This window comes from Anopheles arabiensis, chromosome 3, assembly GCF_016920715.1.
Source record: "Anopheles arabiensis isolate DONGOLA chromosome 3, AaraD3, whole genome shotgun sequence".
Lineage (NCBI taxonomy): Eukaryota > Metazoa > Arthropoda > Insecta > Diptera > Culicidae > Anopheles > Anopheles arabiensis.
Window position 1 is genome coordinate 93,302,690 of NC_053518.1, and position 22,887 is coordinate 93,325,576.

The 22,887-nt window shown below is 44.6% G+C and overlaps 1 protein-coding gene across 1 annotated transcript; it reads right to left on the bottom strand.

Moving 5' to 3' along the window:
* Positions 1-1,890: 1,890 nt before the first annotated feature.
* LOC120901347 (somatostatin receptor type 3-like) lies at positions 1,891-22,887 on the bottom strand. The gene is made up of 2 exons (XM_040309207.1): positions 19,306-22,887; positions 1,891-2,372 (listed from the first exon to the last, which is right to left on the bottom strand). Exon 1 carries the CDS (start codon positions 21,366-21,368, stop codon positions 19,398-19,400), a length of 1,971 nt encoding a protein of 656 aa, XP_040165141.1. The 5' UTR covers positions 21,369-22,887; the 3' UTR covers positions 1,891-2,372; positions 19,306-19,397.

Consider the following 22,887-nt stretch of genomic DNA (forward strand, 5'->3'; position numbering starts at 1 on the left):
TCATGTCTGTGTTGGTTGTACGGTTGGTCGCGAGAAAAAAAAAAAATGGTGAAAAAGCGAAATCGTTAGAAGTTTTGTCAAATGTCAAAAGTTGTGCTCTACGTACGGACACTTTTTCGTGTCCTTTGGGAGGAGGCTTTTTTTGGATCAATTCCGCTGCTAAGCCAACATGAAAATGTGTCGGCAAAAACTAGTTTTACCCACAGTACCTATTGTTTGTCTGCTTTTTAGCCATTTCTCATCAAATGCTCGTATGGTTTCCCAACAGAGTGGGAGCAAGCGCTTTCCGTAAAGTGGTCAATCATAGTCAACTCTATTGAAACTCGATTTCAAATTGTGGGTTTTTCCTCGACCTATGCTAGGACTAACGTTAGGTTTAGGTTCCTACTCGAATCTAATTTCCAACATGGGCATCCAATGATTGGAATGCTTGCTCACCCGGAAACGTGAAATTCCACCGGTTCAAATTATTATCTAATCAGCTATGCTAAATACCTGCAAAGGCTTTACGGCCTCGCGCGCACGGCAGATGTTCCATTGCGCTACAGCGCGAACTGATTTACATTCCGCGAATAGTGCAGCTGGTGCGCCAAATTTAAACCTCCTTTTTTTGCACTCTCTCGGCACAGATCGGAAACAGTTTCCACCACATAGTGTGGTAGGCTTCATAGTGAATGTTCCCCCACCCCACACACACGTTCCAGTGATTTGTGGGCCAATGGTTTTACGCCAATCGAAGCGTTCCGTTTCTTTCTCTTTTCGTGCAATAGGAAAACTATCCGAATCGCAGCGTGACAGTGCTACAATAAATCATGCAAATATAAAATACGAAACATCCTACCAAACATCATGTTCAGGAAATAATCCAAAAAAGAAAAGAAATAAAAGCCTTACCCATTGTTTTATCAGTAACAGTTTTTCGATTTATTATTCACCCTTTTTCGTTTTTATTGGTGTACTCAACTTTAGAAGAATAATTCACCTGCTTGTCGCGTTTTGCCCCTGGCTGATTCCTAGAAGCTGTGCGCAATTTGAAAGTGGCTGCAAGAGTAGCGTAATGGCGCCCCGACACTATGGCGCCCAGTTCCTACAAATTTTAAGGATTGTTAAAGTGAAATATAGTTGCGTTTGTGGCGAATTTTTGTTTTAAAACTATACAATTATCACTTCGTTCGTAGTCTGATGTTGTTTTGTTACTCGTATCATTCCTTCGTTACGAACCACGGCCACTTTCGGTTCAAACCTTTGCGTATGCTCCCACACAAATAACCCCTTTCCCCTTTCCCCCCCCCCCATAGCTTCCGTATAACCTACGCCCTAGATTGAATAAGAATTATGTTCGTCGTAAAGATAATTACTGTAAATTGACGATGAAAGAGTTAGTTTCATCGGAACGGATGGTTGTATACCTTGCCAAAACATGCTTCTGGCTCACTTTCCTTTCCTGCTACAGCCCAACAGGCCTATAACACCCTACCCTTCCCACCCTACCCGAAAGCGCTACACTAAACAGGGCTCTCAATTTAGTGTGGCCCTTTTTACCGGGAGCGGGTTTTACTGCTTGCGGCACAGGCTTTAAGCCGTCAGCTTTAAGCGTCCTTCTTTGAACCGTCTGTATAGGAACCAATCGGAAAGCTCCACCACAAGATGGCCGCAAACCGTTAGCGAACGAGATCTCTTAACCGTGTAGTGGTGCTGTGCAGTTTGCATGATTATAGGCGCAAATATCCCACGTGATAGGAGCGACTAAAATCGAACAGGCAATTCTAATTCGTGTGTAGTAGAGTAAGTTTAATCAGATCTCGTTAGCTACCATTTTTGCAACACCTTGTCGCAACGCTTTGCTTACGCACCGTTGTCTGTCCTACTGCGTTTCAATCTTGTTTAATGTTTTTTTTTCTGGAACGGAATTATGGACTCAACGTTAGTTTCTGGATGGGCTTGCCATGCTGGATGCAGTTCGATTCTGGCGAGCTATCTCGCACGTTTGGTTTGTTTTTCTTTGGTAGCTGTTTGATTATGTTTTGATTTTAGTTTTTAGCCTACCTGAAGCCTTCACACTCATTCGCTTAAAATAAAACCATTACCCTTCACTGGCGCTCAAGATTCCTTAACGCTTTCTATAAGTGTTTGATATTTGTGCTTGTTTTCTAGTGGCATGACCCTCGGCAACCCCTCGTCCTTAATGACTTACTCGCTCCACCCATGTTCAATCAGCCCCCTTTTTGTCAGTTCGTATGTACACAAATCACTTCCGTTCGTCTCTCCTGATTCTCCTGCTGCTGCTTATGATCCATTTCCATCCCGATGAAGGGACTTGATCCGTCGCGTTCGGTTGTACTGCACTCGTCGAAGCAGGAGAGGGAAAAAATCTGTAAACGATACAAAACAGCACGTAAAAGAAAAACATCACATCAGATAAATGTCGTCAATTAAGCACGTGATAGGTCGCATGATTCTCGTCCGCTTAGTAGATCGGGCCGATGGGGAACCGGATGTCAACATACGCGTCACACGAGGGGTTACGCACAGAAGGCTCCAATTAGTGTCAATATGTCCATTAAAAATTAATGTATCCACATTTCCCGTTCCGGAGCACATACGAGTGTGCGGTGCGTGCATGTGACACGGTCTGATGCAAACGATAATTGATGCAAACAGGAAACGACGCGATGTTAGTGAAAAGCAGAGCGTTTCATAAGTCCAATTACCAGGAACAAAACGGTCCGCTGCTCCAACGTTAAATGTCATACCATTTTTGGCACGTCTTTCGTCTTGTGCAAAGAACAATATTTTGAAACCTTGCCACAGCGATACAAAACAGATGAAACGTGAGCCTCGTAATTGATTCCATCATTCCAGAACGTGTCGCTATTTTCGTACCAGTCTGTACTTCACTATCCACCCCGTTCTGGTCAAATTTATGGCATAAATTAATCATTCATTTCCGGCGCGCATTTTGCATTAATGAGGCGGCAAAGCGGAACTCATTCAGTCTTGCCTTGACCTTTCGAACAAATTTACACAAACATAGCTTCTCTAAGGCTAGAATAATCATAGTTTTTAAAAATAAAGCGCTTGTAGCGCTTTGTGCAACTTAAGATACAGCTCCGCACCCACTCGCTCAAAGTATTTATCTTTTGCACGCTTTTCCACGAAAAGCACTCGATGCTAATTTATGTTGGCCCGTGCCCGACCTGCCACAATCTCGTTTGCACTTGTAGCGATGCTTGCAGTGAATGTGTTCGGTGCGCGAACGTGCAGGGAATGAATTATTTTCGGCAACTGAATTCAATTTGGCTCATGCATTGCACCTGACACCGGTGAGGGAATCGGTGGAAAGCAGGGGAAAAGTTATTCGAGTGAAGTTTTGCCGCAAGCAGAACAAGCAGATGACAGACCGAGCAATTGACCGTTCTGACAGGGTGAATAGAGTCAGGTTCGCTTCGTTCATGATTCAAACAATTCCATTTGCATGGTAAAGCGCCTTAAGTTATGCAATCAGCATGGCAAAACTGCGTTAAAGTGGTTTTTGAAATAAATATCGTTTCAGAATTAATCACCAAAACCACAAACACTACCCACAAACATTAACCCTCCTCGGTGTCTTTCCACCCGCTTCGAGCATTCACCTCACGCTGCCCTCTCCTGGCTTACTTTCATCTGCAAGCTGGCTAGAAGATAATGCATTTATTTTCACAATTCCAGGACCTGTCACCGACAGAGACACTACCGATCAGTGAAGTGAGATGACAGCACCGCTTGCACGATGATACTAGACACGAATGGGCATGGCCCGGCATGCGGGCGGTTAGTTCATTATAAATGTTTAAAACAAGTTTGAGTTGGTTAGCAAAGTTATTACTTCCTGTTGTCGGTTGCCATGAAACTCGTGTGCGTTGGCATGCGGCGACAAACGCCACCACAAACGAGCCAACTTTCCCGAAGCGCCAATATCGCGCCGATGTGTCGGTACGGTCGTTGTTGCGTAAGGACATTGGAGAGCATCCTTGGGACAGATCCTTGCGCCGCCATTCCCTGCCAGACAACGGTTGCGATAATTTCGCGTGGCATACCACGCTTGCAGCTACATCACTAAAGCACGAGGCGAAAGCATGCCTCCTGCTGCTTATTGTTGTGTTATTCTTGCGTTCGTGAAAGTTGCCAAGATGGAAGGATATTTAATATTCCCTTCACACGTTCGCTCACGTGCGATTTCGCTTCGAAACTAACACACACGCACACACACAGGGATCAATAAAGGATCAACGGGATCAGAGCGCTTTGCGCTCTCGATTATGCATGCTGACGTTAGGGCGATTTAATAAATGATACCCCTTTTTGGAGAAATCCGTTCGAGCAACTTTTTCATCTCCTTTCGCTGCGTTGGGAGCGATGAAAGGGAAAGAAAGAGCATAAGATAGTTGTATAAAAAGACACACAATCTTCCCTGCCTCAGGGTATCTCTGTCATGGTCATGGTTTTTCGCTTGTTTTACCGCTTTTCCATCACAGAGCAACAACCCAACGATATACAGAGGTTGATTAAATCAAAGCCTTATATGGGGCGAATGCTCACTAATAAGAGACAGTCAGTTCAACGCCAACTCGACAGCTTAATCCCGGTGACCTGTGATGGCCCGGCGGGTGGTGGCTTGCCGTAGGCCCAAATTGTCCGCTTATCGATTCCTGCAAAGTCCTCCATCCAGTCCAGTGGAATGCCAAGAAATAGCGGAAGTGGACCACAAAAAACAAGATTCCCAAAGGACGTTAAAGTGTGGGTGCTTTTTCTTTCCATCGTTTCCGCTGATTTCGTTTGCTAGTGGAACGTGATTTACCGCATGGTCGCCACAGGGAAGGTGATTGTGATAATGTGGGGTTTGCTTTCTGCCGATTATAGCGACTGACCGCCGTGGTGTGGACATCAGCTTCATTTCGGAAGCAATTCCGAAGCCATTCCTGGCAGGCATCGTCTTGTAAGCCGATACCGGGACCGCTTGCTTTACAACGTGACCTGGCAGAAGATCACCGTGCGGACAAGAAACGGGGGACGGTCGCAAACTTTTTCCGATAATCTACAATGTAATAAGCCAGAAGACGCTTGTAACCCCGGGTATCACGATACCAGAAATAGCTTATCGAACCACAATCAAATCAGCGCGATCGGTTATGTCATTTCGGGGTCCATATTTTGTACGTTCTTCTTGCTCATCATTCTTGGAATATATGCATCACACGGTTTTGTCCACCCGCTGTATCCAATGCCAAGACTTCTGGGGCCAACAGCCTTCGACTTCTGCACAAATTAACTTACTGCGGACGCTTGGAGCAAAACTTCTGTCTTTCCCCCATCACGAGCGATGGCATCAAAGGAGAAGGCGATAGCTTCGTGTGCCCACATCAAGACGAAAGATTATGAACCCGGTGGGCTGTGCATGGATGAACCAACGTTCCTGGGCTCAACGGCGGGCGGGGAAATGTGGAATGCGCACGCTTTGCCGTTTCCGGTGCAATTCGATGTCGAGCACCATTGGATCAACGTCACGAGCACTTCGGAATGCAATCAGATAACGTTGCCGACGTCGCCTACATCATCGAACCGGGTCGCATCAGCAGGCATGTAGGCATGTAGACCCCGGATCAAAGCCAACAACCATCCAAGAACAATTTGCAACTGACACAAACATAGCTCAGGAATGGGATGGGACGTAGGCTTTGACTTTGTGGTTTACCAAAAGATGCGTACGTCCGTACGTACACACTTCCCTCAACGTCACATTCGGAACTATGTTTGTGTCCTCAATTTTACTGCCACTATTAGGAGGAGAGTTTGGTCTGCGGTTTCAAGGTTGTTTGCGGTTTGTTTGTGTGTGTAGTTGGGTCGATTAGAGAAGTTTTATCGCCGAGCAATTGCTCTATATGGCTTAGAAGCTGAGAGCGTTCGTTGTCGATTGTGTCATATCGATCATGGCACGAAAGTTTTGTCACTGGAATAAATTAGTTGAAAGAGGGAATGTTCCGCTTGAAGGATAAGACATTTCTCTGCAAAGATTGATGCCTATTTGCAGGAGATAAATGTACGGTTTCATGATTTGGCAATAACTCTTCCTTCGTTGTCCATTAAGTTTATCCTTTCTTTCCCTTGCTCTGCACGTACAAATAATCTCTCAAACTGCCTACACAAAACAATAATTCTTCATTGCAAGCTTGTCTTCAAAAAAAAAAGCATTTCTCAACCTGCACGGCAACAAAAGAAACATTTCCGGGCAGCAATTTCGGTGTGACCAATACCACTTAACTGCCGCAGATAATCTTCCCACTGCAGGTCACGGAGCATCCCGGTACTTTTCCTAGAACACGAAGCAGAACAAAACAACAGCCAACAACAACAAAAAAACACGCTTTTAAAACTGCCTTAACTGCCTTAATGGGTAGAAAGAATAAACGAGGGTAAACAAGTTTCTATTTAATTGTTGTTTCCCTTCACTCTCTCTCTGCCCACGGCCGGGGTTGAAGATGGGCTTCGCAGGTCGCACACAGGACGATGTACCCTTTTTGAGCTAGAAAGCAAACGAAAACAAAAAACAATACATAACAAGGAAGGTATAAACCGTTCGAAAGCAAAACAACAGCAAAATAACCTGGCCCGGCAGCACGTTCTACCAAGAACGAGCACCGGAGCAAGGTAGCACAGGGCAGTGAAAAAAAACCACATTAAGATTAGCCAGCACAAGGGCCATTAAAAAACAGGTAGTTCCATGCCACAAGGGCTGCGACCGGGTACGGAGAAAAACAGCAGCGAGACAGGGACCTGGGGCGGTTTCGGGGAAAAGATCTTCGGTATATAAAATCCGACTCATCTCTTCCCAAACCACTCAGTATCGATTCAACGTTCAGCAAACAAACAACCGTACAAATTTCGAGCTCCTCAATTTCAATCCTCCTTCCACCATGAAACCTGTTGTACTTTCGTGCATCTGCCTGATGCTGCTGCTCTTGGGAACTGCATCCTTTGCCGCTCCGGCCTCAAAGAAGGGCACGGAAAGCTCCTCGGAATCGGTCGAATCGAACGAATCTAGCTCCAAGGAAACGAACGTCGAAGGCAACAATGCTGCCGAGGTGACGGAAGAAGATACCAACACAGCCCACGAGGTGACGGTGCCAGAGAACAGCGTGAACGGCACGGTAAAGCTGGAGCAGCCAACGAAAACCGTCGATCAAACAACGACCGTCGTTGCTAAGTCATCCGGTTCGACGAACGCTGCTCCGGTTCCGGAGTTGACGAAAGTTGACGAAAAGCCTGAAACGAGCGTGGTAGAATCCGTGGAATTTGGCAGCGGCGTTGTTAAGGAAGATTCGGTGAAAGCTGTCGCCGTGGGGGCTGAAACAACTCCGGAAACCTCCGTCAAGAAAGTTTCGGACGTGGAAGTTTCCACCGTTGAGAAGGAGGATGTCGTCACTCGTACGCTTGAAACGGAGGAACAGGTACGGCCAACCCAACCCAAGGTGGAAGTGACGGAGGTGACGCAGAAAGTGAACGATCTGCCTACGGTGGAGGTGACCGTCACGCTGGCAGAACGTGAGAGCGTTGACTTGCGCGTCGAAACTAACGAGCCGGTCCCGGTGACGACCGAAACCGACGTCGTTGCTACCGACTCCGTTGCTGCTGATGTGTAGATGGAGGTCAGAACCAGTTTGATGTGGTTTGTGGTGAAGCATATTGTACAAAATTCCAAAAAAAATAAAGCCTATAACATGTAAAACATTACCCAATTGCCGTTGTCTTCAAATTCTTGTTCGCTGTAGCTTCTTTGCAGCTTTTAAAGTGTTGCGAGAAGAAACGGTCCCATCGATCTTTAGCAAATACCCGTGTATTGGTAAATAGTTTCATCGAACTTCGTTTGTTTTCAATCACGAGCGGGCAGGAATGTTTACCCGCCGGCAGTGCCAATCAATAGAGGCGAGCAGCGACGTGTAATAGGCAATCATCGCCACCGGTTTCCAGGAATTGTTTTCCAATAGAAGCACAAAATGTAACGCCGAGAGAGAGAGAGATAGAGAATATATCGATTAGAAAGAAAGGAAGCAAATTTAAAGCGGCAAACCAATTCCATGAAACGCGCTTCAATTAAATGTAATTTAAATTTTTCGATAAGACTTTGTGCTTCAATCTCTCATTAGCAAAATCAAGGAAGCCAAAATGCCTAATGATTCCCTCTCTCTCTCTCGTTCGGGAAGCAATGTTTAAGCAATGTGTTTCCACAAACTAATTTGATTTGCTGTGCGGAATGTACCGAGCTGCAGTAAATTACACCGGCTAATGGGACGTGTGATGCAACCTCTTGCACCAGGCGTTAATCCCAGGCCTTGTATTAAGTTATGCCAGCTCTCCCGGAAGAGCTCGGAATCTTCAGCACCGCTCCAAGGAACGTTATGGCAAGCACCTACTCTGCCAAAGTAAACAGCGAACATTGTGTGTGTGTGTGCAATAATCTTCCCACCTTTTTGGTAATACACTGAACTGATGCTTCACCGCAACACCCCAACTTCACTGGCGCCATCAACGTCAAGTGGTGTGGCGTGGCGGATGCGGCGAGTGTTTGCAGCTTCAATGAACATTTCTCTTGTTTACACACACACGCACGCACTGTACCGAAAAGATCCTTGAGTCCTTGAAGCATCAGCAAACCACCGAAAAACCCTTCACTTTGACCCCGAAAATCGACACCCGAACACTGGCGTCGTGTGTAGGCAAAACCAGAACACCCAGGGGCGCCCACACGCCACCGTCGTTGGCGGTGGCGTCAGCTGTGAATTGAAATGGAAAACTTGCTGTCTAATATTTGCGGCATGACATAACCCTCCCCTCCCCAACCGTTGGGCAAGGGTACATCACCGCCGACAGCCAGCAAGGAGCGTGGTGCGTGGTGAAATATAAGAAGTACTTCACACTTCGTTCGCACCCCTTCTTCGATCGACTGTGTTTCTGCTGAGGGTGAGTATTGCTCGAGATGAGTTTCGCATGAAACGAGCTGGCGATGATACCGTGTGCGCAGTGGAGGAGAAGGTTTGGGAATTACAGAGACAGAGAGAGGACGATAGATCCTACTGGATACACAGTCAATCAAGCCGTCGCGGATCGGGCGGACCGAAATTGACGGGGATGCAATAAAACCCGCCACAACGAGCGCGTGGTACATTGGGGACTTTGGGAGAGCATTGCCACGTGTGAAGCCACAAGGAATGCGAAATGGGGAGAAGGGCAAAGTACCTAGTCGACCACGGACGAGTTCCACCACCAAAGGACCTCACCAGCGCTAATGCACGTCAATTAAGATTCGGCAAACGATAGCGCACCGTTCTGCGAAATGGCAGACCCATATTAACCTAGCTTCTATGATACGGGGATACTGTCGAGACCAGAAATGGAAAACTTTGCAAAATGCTCCCGCGTTTTCCTTTCCACACAATCTCACACGCACACACACACACACGCATAATCTTCTACCTTCTTCTGTGTAAGGATGCTCCCAGAAACCTCGTTCGCTCCTATCGGATCGCTTCACTCCGAAGCGATATCTTAATTAAGGATTTTTGGGCATGGGCTTTGTAAAAAGTTTTCCCGAACGTTTCAAAATAAACCCTGTGAACAGAAAACAAAAACACAACCCCTGGCCGCTGGCCGTTAGCGAGACTACCGATACCGCATCCGAAGAATCCCGGGGTGGCAGATAATTGTAGAGTCATCGTCGTGCTACCCCGCCTCAAAGATACATCTCGAAATCGCCTAATTGGATGATAAATAATGTCGCTAAAGCTTCGGGCTTTGCTGCCTCGGCTCCGGCGAGCTGAGCCAGAAGAGCCAGATTAAATTATCCCTTCCCGGACCGAAACTGCCGGGCTGCTTATAATTATTTCTGAAAGCATCGCTTTTTACGGATAATTACTTTGGGGTTATGGTACAGCGAGCGAGCGAGGTGCACGCGTCCACGAGAGTCGGACGCCGGAACGCCTGTGAAAGTGTGTCTAGAAAGTTGTCACCGAAATGGTGACCCCGCAAGCACAAGATGTCTATTTTCGTGAGGAAGAGTAGTGCGCGATCCGGATGTATGCCGGCTGGTCCCAATCCAATTTAACGAGCTCCAAGCGTCCAGCCAGTTTGGTGGTAGTAGTACCAGTAGTAGTAGTAGTAGCTGGAGCGAAATATTTCACGCCGCGTTACTCCGGGGGGAGGGCAGGGCGCGGCCAACAGCACTTTGCCGCTTATTGGATCGGCATAAATAAATAAACAACATCCATCAGCGCGAAGCCCCACCGAAATAGGCAGGCAATCAACCGCCGCCGCCGCCACGATGCGATTGATTTCGATGCGCGTTAAATATTGATCTTTCCAGACATGGAGCGGGGGTAGACACAAACAGTAAACAATTGTGCTCAAAGGAAAGAGGAAAAAAACAACGCTGAAAACGAAAAACTGCACGTCCATCAAATTTTCTTCTGACTGTGGCTGCGTTTCTTGGACCGTTGGAAGATTGTCTTTGCGGATTGATTGAAATGTAATAAGTTTGGTTCGGACGCGACGGATAGTTCAACAATGCCATACTATAGACATCACTCTTCAGGTATATTTGTAAGCACGATGGTGGAGGTTTCGGACAAACACAACTGAATTAAATACACATTTCACTTTGTTTGAAAATCGAGACTTGACCGACCAAGACTTAGCAGTATCACTTCACGACTACACGTACTGTGCGTAACTGTGACTCTAACTGTCTCCGTACGTCTGTGTCTCTGAGGCTGGTCTCATCTTACATCTTTATTTATACGGTACCTTTCTTCAATTCGATTTTGCGTTTTACTTTCGCTTTGTGTCGGTTATGCTGAGGGTTAGGTTTTTCTGGTTTACATATGGTTGCAATTATTCTGTAAGGTCAGTTCTGGGTTCTGGCGCTTACGCGGTGTTTTGTTTCCTACGCTTACGATTAACGGTTCTGTTTGTACACACGAGGGTACGTTGTCTCCTATTTCATTATTTATGAACTGATGGTTGCTATTATGCAATGTTATTGTTTTTACGCTTTACGCACTTGAAACGTTTTTGTGCTGGGTAATGTTTTTCTGCTGTTTTCGCACCTACGGGGCTGTGTGCGGGTTGTGTGTTTTAAGTGTTTTTGGACAAGGGTTTTTCTGCTGACTTACAATTCCTGGCGCAAGGTTATTTATGTGGTTTGGGTTGTGTTAATTTCTTGAGTGGTTATTTTATCCTTTTTTGTGTGTTGTGTGGTGTTGACAATTTGTGTTTATTAAGTGTGATGAGAATTGTGTGTGAACTGATCATAAACAGTATAGCATGTGCATGTGCATGCTACACCTCCGCCCTTTTTGAATAATGTACGATTGAGTTTTTTTTACGAATGAGTGCATTATTCACTAAAACTGTTTTAATCGGTTTTTATGTACCGTTGTGATTTTTCCTGTCTGATTATGTTTTATAACGCAATTTGTATCCGTGATTTCTACGATTGTAAATGGTCCTATGTAGACTGGATCTAATTTTTTTCTATTTTCGTTTGTTAGGTAAACGTAATCTCCTATTCGTATGTTTAATTTGTTTAAATTTTCATTAAGTTTGGCTTGACGTTGTATTTTTGATGCAATCAGTTTGTTTTTGGCTATTGCATGTGCTTTTTGTAATTTAAATTTCATTTCATTGTAGTATTGTTCTATATTGTACACTGGGTCTACTTTTGTTTTGTATAGTTCTTGTGGTAAATTTGCTTGTCTTCCAAATACTAATTCGAATGGTGTGAGGTTAGTTATGCTGTGTACTGAGGTGTTGTAAACAAATTCATAGAATTTAGTCCATTGATCCCAATCGTCATGGTGTTCATTGGTATAACTTCGTAAGTATTCGTTTAAGCTTCTGTGGTTTCGTTCTAAAGCTCCTATTGTTTGGGGATGATATGCTGCTGCGAATGTTTGTTTGATTTCTAATATTTTTGATATTTGGGTTAAAATTTCATTATTGTATTCAAGTCCTTGATCTGATCTCATTTCTAAAAAGTTTCCAAATGTAAGAATGAAATTTTCTACTAAAGCTTTTGCTATAGTATTTGCTTCTTTATTTTGAATCGGGATTATTACGATATATTTCGATAATTCGCATTGTATGGTAACTGCGTATCGATTATTGTTTGCTGTTTTTGGTAGCGGTCCTACGGTATCAATCGTTATGATGTTAAAAGGTTTAGAGGGTGTTGTCGTCACAACAGTTTCCTCTTTAGTATGTTTTAGGATCTTGTTAGTTGCGCATGCTTTACAACTTTTGACATACTTGATGATATCCGCTTTCATATTTTTCCATTTGTATTTATCTTTTATTTTACTATATAGTTTGAATTGTCCTAGATGACCTCCTACTGGTGTTGTGTGGAAATTGGACATTATTTGAAATTGTTCTTCTTTCTCTTCTATCCATTTAGGTTGTGTATACACGATGACATGAACGTCTGTTATCATTTTGTTAATAATTTCTTTTATGGTCGACATTGAATAAAATTCGAATAACTTGTCATTCGATGCAATTGCTAAATTCTTGTGATACTTTCTAGCGATTAGGCATGATTCATGCAGTACAAACTCTAGTGTTTGACTTTGCTTCGCAGAAGTTATGGGTATTTTAAATTTTCCCAGCGCTTTGTAATAATTGTGATTGTATATCACGAGCTCAATAAATTCTTCATTTTCAATAATATTTGATTTCATTTTCAACATTTTAGTTGTTTCCAGATGGCCTATCTGTTTCATACATATTAGTTTGATCATATTTCACTTTCGTTTCTTCCTTGTCTTTTCTCTTTTTCTTTTTTTATCTGCAGTTATATTTTTCCTTGTCATTGCTCTAGTGTTCACTAATAAAATAGGATTAGCTAAATCCGTCTTATTTTTAGGGATAGATGCTTTAAGTTCGTCAGAATCCGTTACGATTCTGGATAGCGCATCTGCTACTACATTAGTTTTTCCTGCTAAAAATTCTATTTTAAAATCAAACTCTTCTAAATCTAATCTCATTCTAGTTAGTTTTGATGTTGGATTCTTCATACCAAACAAATATACTAATGGTCTATGATCTGTTTTTACAGTAAATTTTCTACCGTATAGATATGGTTTGAAATAATTAATTGCCCAATGAATTGCTGTCAATTCTTTTTCAATAATAGGCTTATTTTTTTCTCCTGGTGTGAAGCTTTTGCTTGCATATGCTATTGGGTGGTCTTCTCCATCTGTTATTTGTGAAAGAACTGCTCCACATGCTACATCAGAAGCGTCTGTTGTTAATATAAACTCTTTCTTAAAATCTGGATATTTTAAAACTGTAGGTGATAAAAGACTTTGTTTTAAGCTATTAAATGCGTTTTGACATTCGTCTGTCCAAATAAATTTTACTTTTTTCTTAATTAGATTATTTAAAGGTTTAGCAGTATTAGCGAAATTATGTACAAACTTACGATAATAATTACAAAATGCGACAAATCTTCGTACTTCGTCTGCATTTTTAGGTATTGGAAAATTTCTAATTGTTTCGAACTTAGAATCGTCTGGATATATTCCCTTATCTGTTATTTTATGACCTAAATAGGTAACTTCTGTTTTAAAAAATGAACATTTTTCTGGATTTAATTTTAAATTGTACTGTCTTAATCTATCAAAAACCTTAACTATGTTACTGATGTGCTGCCGTGCACTGCAGCCAGTAACGATTATATCGTCTATATATACAAATGCTAGCTCAGGAGTTAATCCTGCCATAGCGATAGCCATCATACGTTGAAAACTGTTGGGGCTAATGTTTAAACCGAACGGCATACGTTTAAATTGGTAATGCCCTGATCCGGTTGAAAAAGCTGTAAATTTTCTTGAATCATTTTCTAGAGGTATTTGGTGAAATCCTGACATGAGGTCAAGGGTGCTAAAATATTTTGCCCTGCCGAGTTGATCTAGTATTGAGTCAATTCTTGGCAATGGAAATTTATCTGGTATAACCTTTTTGTTTAACTGTCTGAAATCTACAACAAGTCTCCATTTTTTATTACCATCTGTTGATTTCTTTGGAACAAGTAAGATTGGTGAATTATATGGTGAAACTGAATGTTCAATTATATCATTGTTAAGCATTTTGTCTACTTGATTTTGTATTTCTTCTGTTTGTGAATAAATTTGTTTATAGTTTGGTATGTAAGTTGGGATATTGTCTTTTAATTCGATTTTCTGAGGGTAAAAATTGTTTGTAGTAATTGGATCATCTTCTACGCAAAAAATATCGTTGTATTCTGTAACAATTTTTCTTAGATTGTAAATTTCCGAGGTGGGAATTTTATCTATTTTAATTTTTTGTAAAAGTTTTTGCAGTCTATCATTGTTTACTTCTCCTGCTTTGTTATTTACTTGTTTAGCTTCATAATTCGATAATGGTTCTGTAATAGGTTTGAATTCTGCATGAGTTATGTAGATATTTCGTTGCTTTGTGTTGATGAATTTAACTACTTGATTATCTTTAGAAATGATTGTACTACCACAAAATACTCCTGGTTGGATTTCTTGAGCGAATACTATGGTGTCCTCAGTTATATTTGGAAGGTATATTCTTCGTACTACTTCACTTCTGATAGGTAAAATAAATCCTTTTCCGTCGTCTTCCTCAATATTATGTTGAATTTCCTCTCCTTGGCATGTGAATGTAAGCAATAGTAATTCATAGTTAATAGAACATCTGTAAAGTTTGTAAAAATCTCTACCTAATATACCGTCTGCTCCTATGTTAAATTCATCTGGAACTAATACAAAGTCATGTTCCAATTCTAAATTGTTAAAAAAAATAGTACAAGTTGTAATACCCTTAGAATATATTGGTGTGTTAGAAATGCCTGTCAATGAAATTGAATTTGATCTTATTGGACTGTGATTTTTCTTTAATTTGCTTGATTTGAATAATGATACTGATGCTCCTGTGTCGACTAATAATATAGATGTTTCGGTATTAGCAAAACTCAGTTTAATTTTTATGTAATCAACTCCATTCAAATCTAGCGAGTATATTGCTCTAGAGTCTGAGTTGATTCTTTTTGGTCTAAAAAATTATTTTCATTTTCCTGTACTTGAGCTGTAGTATGATATACGTTTCTGGATTGCTGCCCTGTTTGTCGGTTCGTTATGGCCCTAGGATTTCTATTTGGCCTGTTCTGATAGCCATAATTATTGTATCTTTGATTTTGGTTGTCTCTATTATTGCCACTGCGGTTATTATTTCTTTGATTGCTGTTGTAGCCATCACTGTTATAATTGCGGTTATTGAAATTGTTGTTGTTTCTGTAATTGTCATTGCGTCTGTATGATTGGTTTGAGTTAGGACGGTTATTATACTGATAATTCCTGTTCTGTTGTCTATAATTATTGAATCTACTATTGTTGTATGAACCCTGGTAAGCAAGTACTTGAGCTTTGTCTTGCCTAGATTCGCATTCGTCTACTACTTTAGTGGCTTCTTTTATAGTTATAAATTTTCCAATGGTGAGAGCAGTTTTAGCATCTCGATTTGACACTTTATCTATTAATGAATTAATTCCTTCTCGAATTGCGAATTCGTTTGCTACTTCGGTTGGAATTTGTTTTTGTAGGTAGAGAACCTTCAATTTTTCTGTAAGCTCTTCTATCTCTTTGCAAAGTGTTTGTGTATCCTTAGTTTTTAATGATTTCATGTTAGCTATTACTTTGCTTGGTTCTACCTGTTCCTCACAGCGTGATTTTAAATCCTCTGCTAATTGCTGTACTGTGGTAAGGTTGGGTTTTATTCCCATTTCCGCCTTACCAGATAATCTAGTGTAAATATAATCTACCAATAGTCCCTCTTGGTTATCCGGAAACATTCTCTTTGCAAAATGTATTGCCCTAAGGAAGGATTGTAATTGGTCTGCGGATCCATTATACGTCGGTACTACAGCCGAAGCTTCTTTTAGATTAAACGTCGCCATTGTTTGTGTTCCTAAACTGACGTTATTAATTGAAACTGTGAACTTTTGTTTGTGAATTGCTATGAATTTAGTTATGTCGCTATATAGTGTTCTAGCAATTTTAGATGTGTACGTTAGTTCTTCTTCACTTATTTCATTCTCATATTTAACTAACTTTTCTTGTAGCTTTTTAAAAGTTTCCTTAGCGCTTTCCTCATATGTGCTTATTGCGCACTGTCCGTAGCATCTGTCTATGTGTTTTAGATTATCATGCAGTTGTTTTAACCTTTCTACTAGTAGTTCTATTTTTTGTTTCATTCTTCATCATATTAAGGGTTATGCCGTACCTTGTTTAAATACATAACATGTATTTAATGTTGCTGCTGCTGATGATGATGTTACGCTGCATTTTTACCGGTGCAAGGTGTTAAATCGGTGCTAGGTATATACTCGATGTTACATGTGAAGTTCTGCGATGTCATCAGTTGTCGCTCGATGTCTTGTCGTCTCAACCCCGACTCGTTCATTCTTGTCTGCCAATCCATATTGGGCAGTAGGCTCGGTTTGTCTTTTCGTCTTCCACGGTGGGAACGGTTGTTCCATTCAATCGCGCTGACCACAGCTTGTTTTGCACTGCACTTTATTATTCCATATCACTTGCTCCAAGAATCGTATCGATTGCTTTACTGTACTGTGCTGAACTTGGGTTGTTGTTAAAAGTTAGCTTTTTTTTTTATAGTTTCCCATTTCAAGGTTACTCTACTAGGTAAACCGATCGCATAAGCGTTAATACGTTTTTACACATTTAGGTAGGTTCTCACAACACTGTGTACGGTTAATGTTTGTTCGTCAATTAAACATTCATTTCGCACTTACACTGCACTAAATGTTTTTATTTTTCATTCTGCACTGCACTGAACTTGCTTGTAGCTGTTCTTTCATCGTTATTTTTTTTTTTTACCTATGGGTTACTTGCTCGAGCTGCGTTGATGAATGTTCCATATAAAATGCACATTTGACACTTTTTTCCGTCGAATGCCGGTTATGGTCACAATACTTTTGGTTCGTCGCACGACACTTACGCTTTACGTTACCGTTGTACGTATCACAGTTTACTTCAAATAATTTGCTTACACTTCTGCCTGTCGATTGCAGATTAAGGTCACGGTCGCCATGTAATAAGTTTGGTTCGGACGCGACGGATAGTTCAACAATGCCATACTATAGACATCACTCTTCAGGTATATTTGTAAGCACGATGGTGGAGGTTTCGGACAAACACAACTGAATTAAATACACATTTCACTTTGTTTGAAAATCGAGACTTGACCGACCAAGACTTAGCAGTATCACTTCACGACTACACGTACTGTGCGTAACTGTGACTCTAACTGTCTCCGTACGTCTGTGTCTCTGAGGCTGGTCTCATCTTACATCTTTATTTATACGGTACCTTTCTTCAATTCGATTTTGCGTTTTACTTTCGCTTTGTGTCGGTTATGCTGAGGGTTAGGTTTTTCTGGTTTACATATGGTTGCAATTATTCTGTAAGGTCAGTTCTGGGTTCTGGCGCTTACGCGGTGTTTTGTTTCCTACGCTTACGATTAACGGTTCTGTTTGTACACACGAGGGTACGTTGTCTCCTATTTCATTATTTATGAACTGATGGTTGCTATTATGCAATGTTATTGTTTTTACGCTTTACGCACTTGAAACGTTTTTGTGCTGGGTAATGTTTTTCTGCTGTTTTCGCACCTACGGGGCTGTGTGCGGGTTGTGTGTTTTAAGTGTTTTTGGACAAGGGTTTTTCTGCTGACTTACAATTCCTGGCGCAAGGTTATTTATGTGGTTTGGGTTGTGTTAATTTCTTGAGTGGTTATTTTATCCTTTTTTGTGTGTTGTGTGGTGTTGACAATTTGTGTTTATTAAGTGTGATGAGAATTGTGTGTGAACTGATCATAAACAGTATAGCATGTGCATGTGCATGCTACAGAAACATCGTCTGCCCGTTACGGCATCCGGTCCATTCCCCCGTCGGTCCAGGAATGTCCGCCCGCAGCTACTATCTAAATTCTGATCGTCTGGGTGAAATATTTCATCGCCCCAAACAATCACCGCGTCATTATGGGGGAGTTGTGTGTGCGTGTGTGTGTGTGCCTGTTCTCGGGACTGTGGCAGGGTTAATCGGAGAGAAAATTCACCCACCGATAACCGATTCCGAAATGTGCTTCCCATCCCCCCCCCCTCCCCCCCTTGTGGTTTCTTCTGCAAAAGCACACGCATCATTCCGACCGCAATCACGGGTTTACATGTCGCGTCGAGATTTGGTCCAACTGTCGTCTCGTTCGAGGAGAAAAAGCACACCACAACAGCATAGTCGTTTCAGACCGGCGAGACCATGTTCAAGCAAATGGTGTGTAATCGAAGAAGAGACTACCGCCAGCCGGCCCTTCAGTCCTGCTCCCTCCGGCAGGGCAAACACCGTTATCACACGCTTTTCACTAAACGAACCATTAATTTGCCATCGTGTTGCACACTCGCGCCCGCAAAATCTTGCGCCAGCGCGCTCCGCGCACCGTAAAGAGCAATCGCCCGGGAAGGAAGTAAGTACAGCGAGACACGTCCAAATGGTGTGTCTTCAATCAGTGCCAGTGATTTGGAGGAGGAATGGGAGATTTTTTCCATTCCACGGCACAATTTGCGCGAAGGGATTTTCTGCACGCTTGCGTGCGTGTTTCACACCGTCATCCAGGTGATCAGTTTCGCACACGGATTCCGTACGCTTGACGTAACCTACGTAAGCACGCAAGGGCGAGAAACAATACAGCATCAAGTAGGCATGGGGTTTTGGGGGAGAAAGAGGGAGGGTTAGTACTGTCCACACGCTACCTTAGAGTTTGGGAAAAAACTCAATCAACCGGCAATCACAAGGAAAACAATGACCCAGCGGGACGACCTGCCAAGCTGTCAAGGTGTCGTCGTCGCGATGGATGAAAATTGGTGACCGGCAGAGTGGACAGCAGGAGCCCCAATTGCCGTGCTGAAATGTTTGTCCGGGTTGTGGGGGAAAGCAAGAAGCAATTGGAACGGTAAACACACGCATGCGGAACATCGTCCCATACACACAAAGCGCCGGATGCACCCCTGTGGAGCAATGGGAATTCATCGTCATCATCATTCCGTAGATCTACTGGGACGCCGATACATACGCACGGTGCCGTATGGCCGTATCATTGTTTTGCTTATCTAGTTTTTGTTGTCACCCTCCCTCCCCTTCCCTCCCGTCAGCTACTTACAGCTATATCTCCCGGAAGGGTCCGGCTGGTCCACGCTCCGCTGGCTGTCCAATTCCAACTCCCAGTCCCCGAGTAAATCGCCGTGCAACGCTCTACAGATCGGTGTGGAGTACCGGGGGCCGACAGTAAGTGGGGTCGGAGACACCACCCGACCTATCATTGCCTCCCTCGACCACGCGGCTCGATATTGGCGGAACGCCGCACTGGGACGACTGGATGGTCGTTACGCTCGTTGATGGGCCGCAGCCACGCACGATGGAGCTTTGATCCGAGCTCATCCCTCCACCACCGTACGGCATTGCGATGGAGGAGCCATTTTGCAAGCTGCCGCTGCCACCGTTGCCACCCTTCCCATTGACCGTGCTGGCCTGGGAGCTGTTGTTGTTCACATTACACACATTGTTGTTGTTGGCAAGGGTGTCGTTTGTCTGTTGGTGTGCCTGTTGCTGCTGCTGTTGCTGCTGTTGCTGCTGCTGCTGCTGCTGCTGATGGGCCCCGGCATCCGGCACCCGATTATTTCGGTTGTTCGACTGCAGCACCTTGGTGGAGTTGCCCCGCTCGGAGCCCCGGTTGCGCACGAACCGCGGGAAGAAGCTGTTCTCGATCTGCAGCTGGGCGTTGATTTCCTTCCCCTTTGCGCACGTGCACGCCTTCAGGAAGCTTTTCTTAAAGTTATCGCTCAGGAAGGCGTACAGGATCGGGTTCATCGCGCTGTTGCTGTAGCCGAGCCAGCTCACCAGCACGAACACGGTAATCTCGAGCCGCGACTTGCAGATGTCGGGCGGCGAGTTGATCAGCGCCACCTGCGAGATCCAGTACGGCAGCCAGCACAGCACGTACACGGTGATGACGGTCAGCACCAGCTTGGTCACCTTCCGGTGCGACCGCTTCTTCTCCTTCGACTTGGACTTTGGTCCGACGGTGCGCAGCTTGCGTATCACCAGATAGTAGAACATCAGGATCAGCGTGAGCGGGATCGCGAAGCCCAGTATGAGCGAGTAGAGCGTGAAGGTGGAGCCCGAGTTCGCGCCCGTCTCGGACGGCCACATGATGTTGCACGACATCTTGTCCTTTTCGCGCGCGATCGTGTTCGCGTACAGCATGACCGGCAGCATGATGAGGGCAGACGCCGTCCACGCGATCGCCGACACCACCTTCGACACGAGCGGCGTCCGGAAGCGGGGCGACGAGATCGGATGGCACACGGCAATGTACCGGTCGGCGGACATGATGAACAGAAAGATGGACGAGGTGAACTGCGTGATGGAGGTCGACACCATGTACGCCTTGCACATCGCGTTGCCGAACGTCCACTCGCCCAGGTGCATCGTGGTGATCAGGAACGGAATGCCAATCAGAAAGCACTGGTCGGCGATGGCCAGATTCAGGATGTACATGTTCGTGACGGTTTGCATTTTGGAAAAGCGCAGCACCACGTAGATAACGAGCGTGTTACCAAAAAGCCCCACAATCGCGACCAGCGCGTACAGTATCATCGAAATCACATTCCCGACCGGCATCTGGATCGAGGGACAAATGTCCAGGGCGGAATCGTTGAAGAAGGTACTGAAGAACGGGTGGTGCGGAAATCGGCGCGAAAGGTTGGCGGTAAACTCGGCCGTGCTCGTACCGCTCGGGCCGCTCGTACCGCTGGTGCCACCGGTCGCAGCGGCCGCCGCCGATGCCGTCAACGCGCGCAGCGTAATGTTGCTGAGAAAGGTGGAAAAATTCGTCACACCCAGCGGAGGCATCGCAGCGGACGAGGAGGACGAAGCGATTGTGGTGGTCTGCCGCAGGAAGGTGAGCAGCTCGGACGGAAACGGTATGCCGCCGTGGTAGTGGGCGGCGGACGCTATCGTTATGTCGCTCGCGGTCACTGTCATGCCGGTGCTGGTGGTGCTGCTGCTGGTGGTAGTTCCGTTCACTCCCGCTCCCGTCCCGTTGGTGGACAGTGCGAGCAGTTCCGTTGGCAGTTCCGTGCCGGGCGCTAGCGTCGATAGGGCAGCCGTGCCGGCGGACACGAGCAAATCGACCGTACCGCTCGTCGTACCGTTCCAGTCCATAGTTGGCGGAGGTCGGAGTTAGCTTGGTGCAGATTTCCTAATTTATCCCACAACAGAAAGCATGTCCGTTTTCTCCCCAAATACACACACACACACGGATATGCTGTAAAACTTGTCTGTTTGCTGGCTACAAAAGAGACCTGCGTTCCAGTTGCAGTGCTTTACACTCGTTCCGTCGCATCCAATGCTACGTTACTTTCGCAAATGTCGGGCACACAGTCACTTCCGATTAGAGGATGTGTTCACTTGCTCACACCGGATGGACACTTCACTTTCACAGGCCACTTTTTTTCTTCTTTATCTCTGACTAACTATCGCGTATAACACTGTACTGTATCTCGGTATCTTGCCTGCATGAGAGGCAGTTCGCATTCGCATTCCAATTTTCAGATTTCACCCTTGGGACGACAGCACAGCAAACGAGCCGTGTTCGTGTGCGCGCAACAAGAGTCTTACTTCTCTCCGGCCCACAACTCTGGGGCGTTAAATTTATTCAGAAAACTGTTCACTTTCCTGGGTTTTTTCCCAGCCACTCCCCAATGCCACAATGATTACTGAGTGCTGTGTGCCGTACTGTTTTTCTGCTGTGTTTGTTGCCGCTGGAGTTGGCTGACTCGTTTGCTCGTTGCGCTGTTTGCTAACTTGTCGCTGCATCGACTACGCATCGACACCAATTTTAACCGGTGAGCACCTCTACGTCCTGTTTAACAAAGTCAAGCTAAAATGTCCGATTGGAGGAAGCACGGGTGATGTTTGCGAATTATTTTTAGCACACCTCTCTAACACGACGCTGGCGGCGACGGAGACGGAGACAGACAGAAAGATGCTTCCGAATCTCATTAAAATGTCTTTCCAACGGTCCAATCGATGGCGGCGGGTGGTATCGATACAATGTGACCTCCCTTTTCCCCTGTTCCGCAACCTTACCGCCCCGAGCTGGAGCGAGACGTTGGGGTGAGATATTGAATCATTCGATATCTGCTTGGGAGCTACTCAGCAGCATGAATCTCGCCACAAAACACAAACAAACACAAGTCCGCCGACCACCCGGTGTAGTGATTTTTATTACCATTGCACACACACACACACCCGGCGTGCTGTGGCCGCTGCGATGGACAGACTCACTCACCACAGGCCCGGCAACGCAACGGGACGCATTTACATTGCCGCGTGTTTACACACCTTCGGCGGTGTTTAATTCATAACTCATCTCTTTCAAATGCGCTTTCGACCGACGTGCTGTAATGGGGGGGTTTTGGTTTTGAACTCCCCCTCTGTGTTGCACCTGCTACGCGAGCTAACGCGAGGAAACGTTTATTTGTCGAGCAGGCCGTAAAACACACCTGCACTGTGAAGAGCGAGTCTTTTTAAACAGTGGCCGTAAATTGAGTGCACTTTTCACCCCGTTTGTTCCACCACAAAACCGACCGAACACCTTGGGTAGCACTCGTCGCGAAAATCCTGTGCCGTGCTGTGAGCGTCGTGCGGCGGAGGAGTTGGTTTTGCCCGACCGTCCACT

What these genes read in the sequence shown, in the direction of transcription:
- LOC120901347 (XM_040309207.1), bottom strand. Translation starts at nt 21,368, where the DNA reads ATGGACTGGAACGGTACGACGAGCGGTACGGTCGATTTGCTCGTGTCC.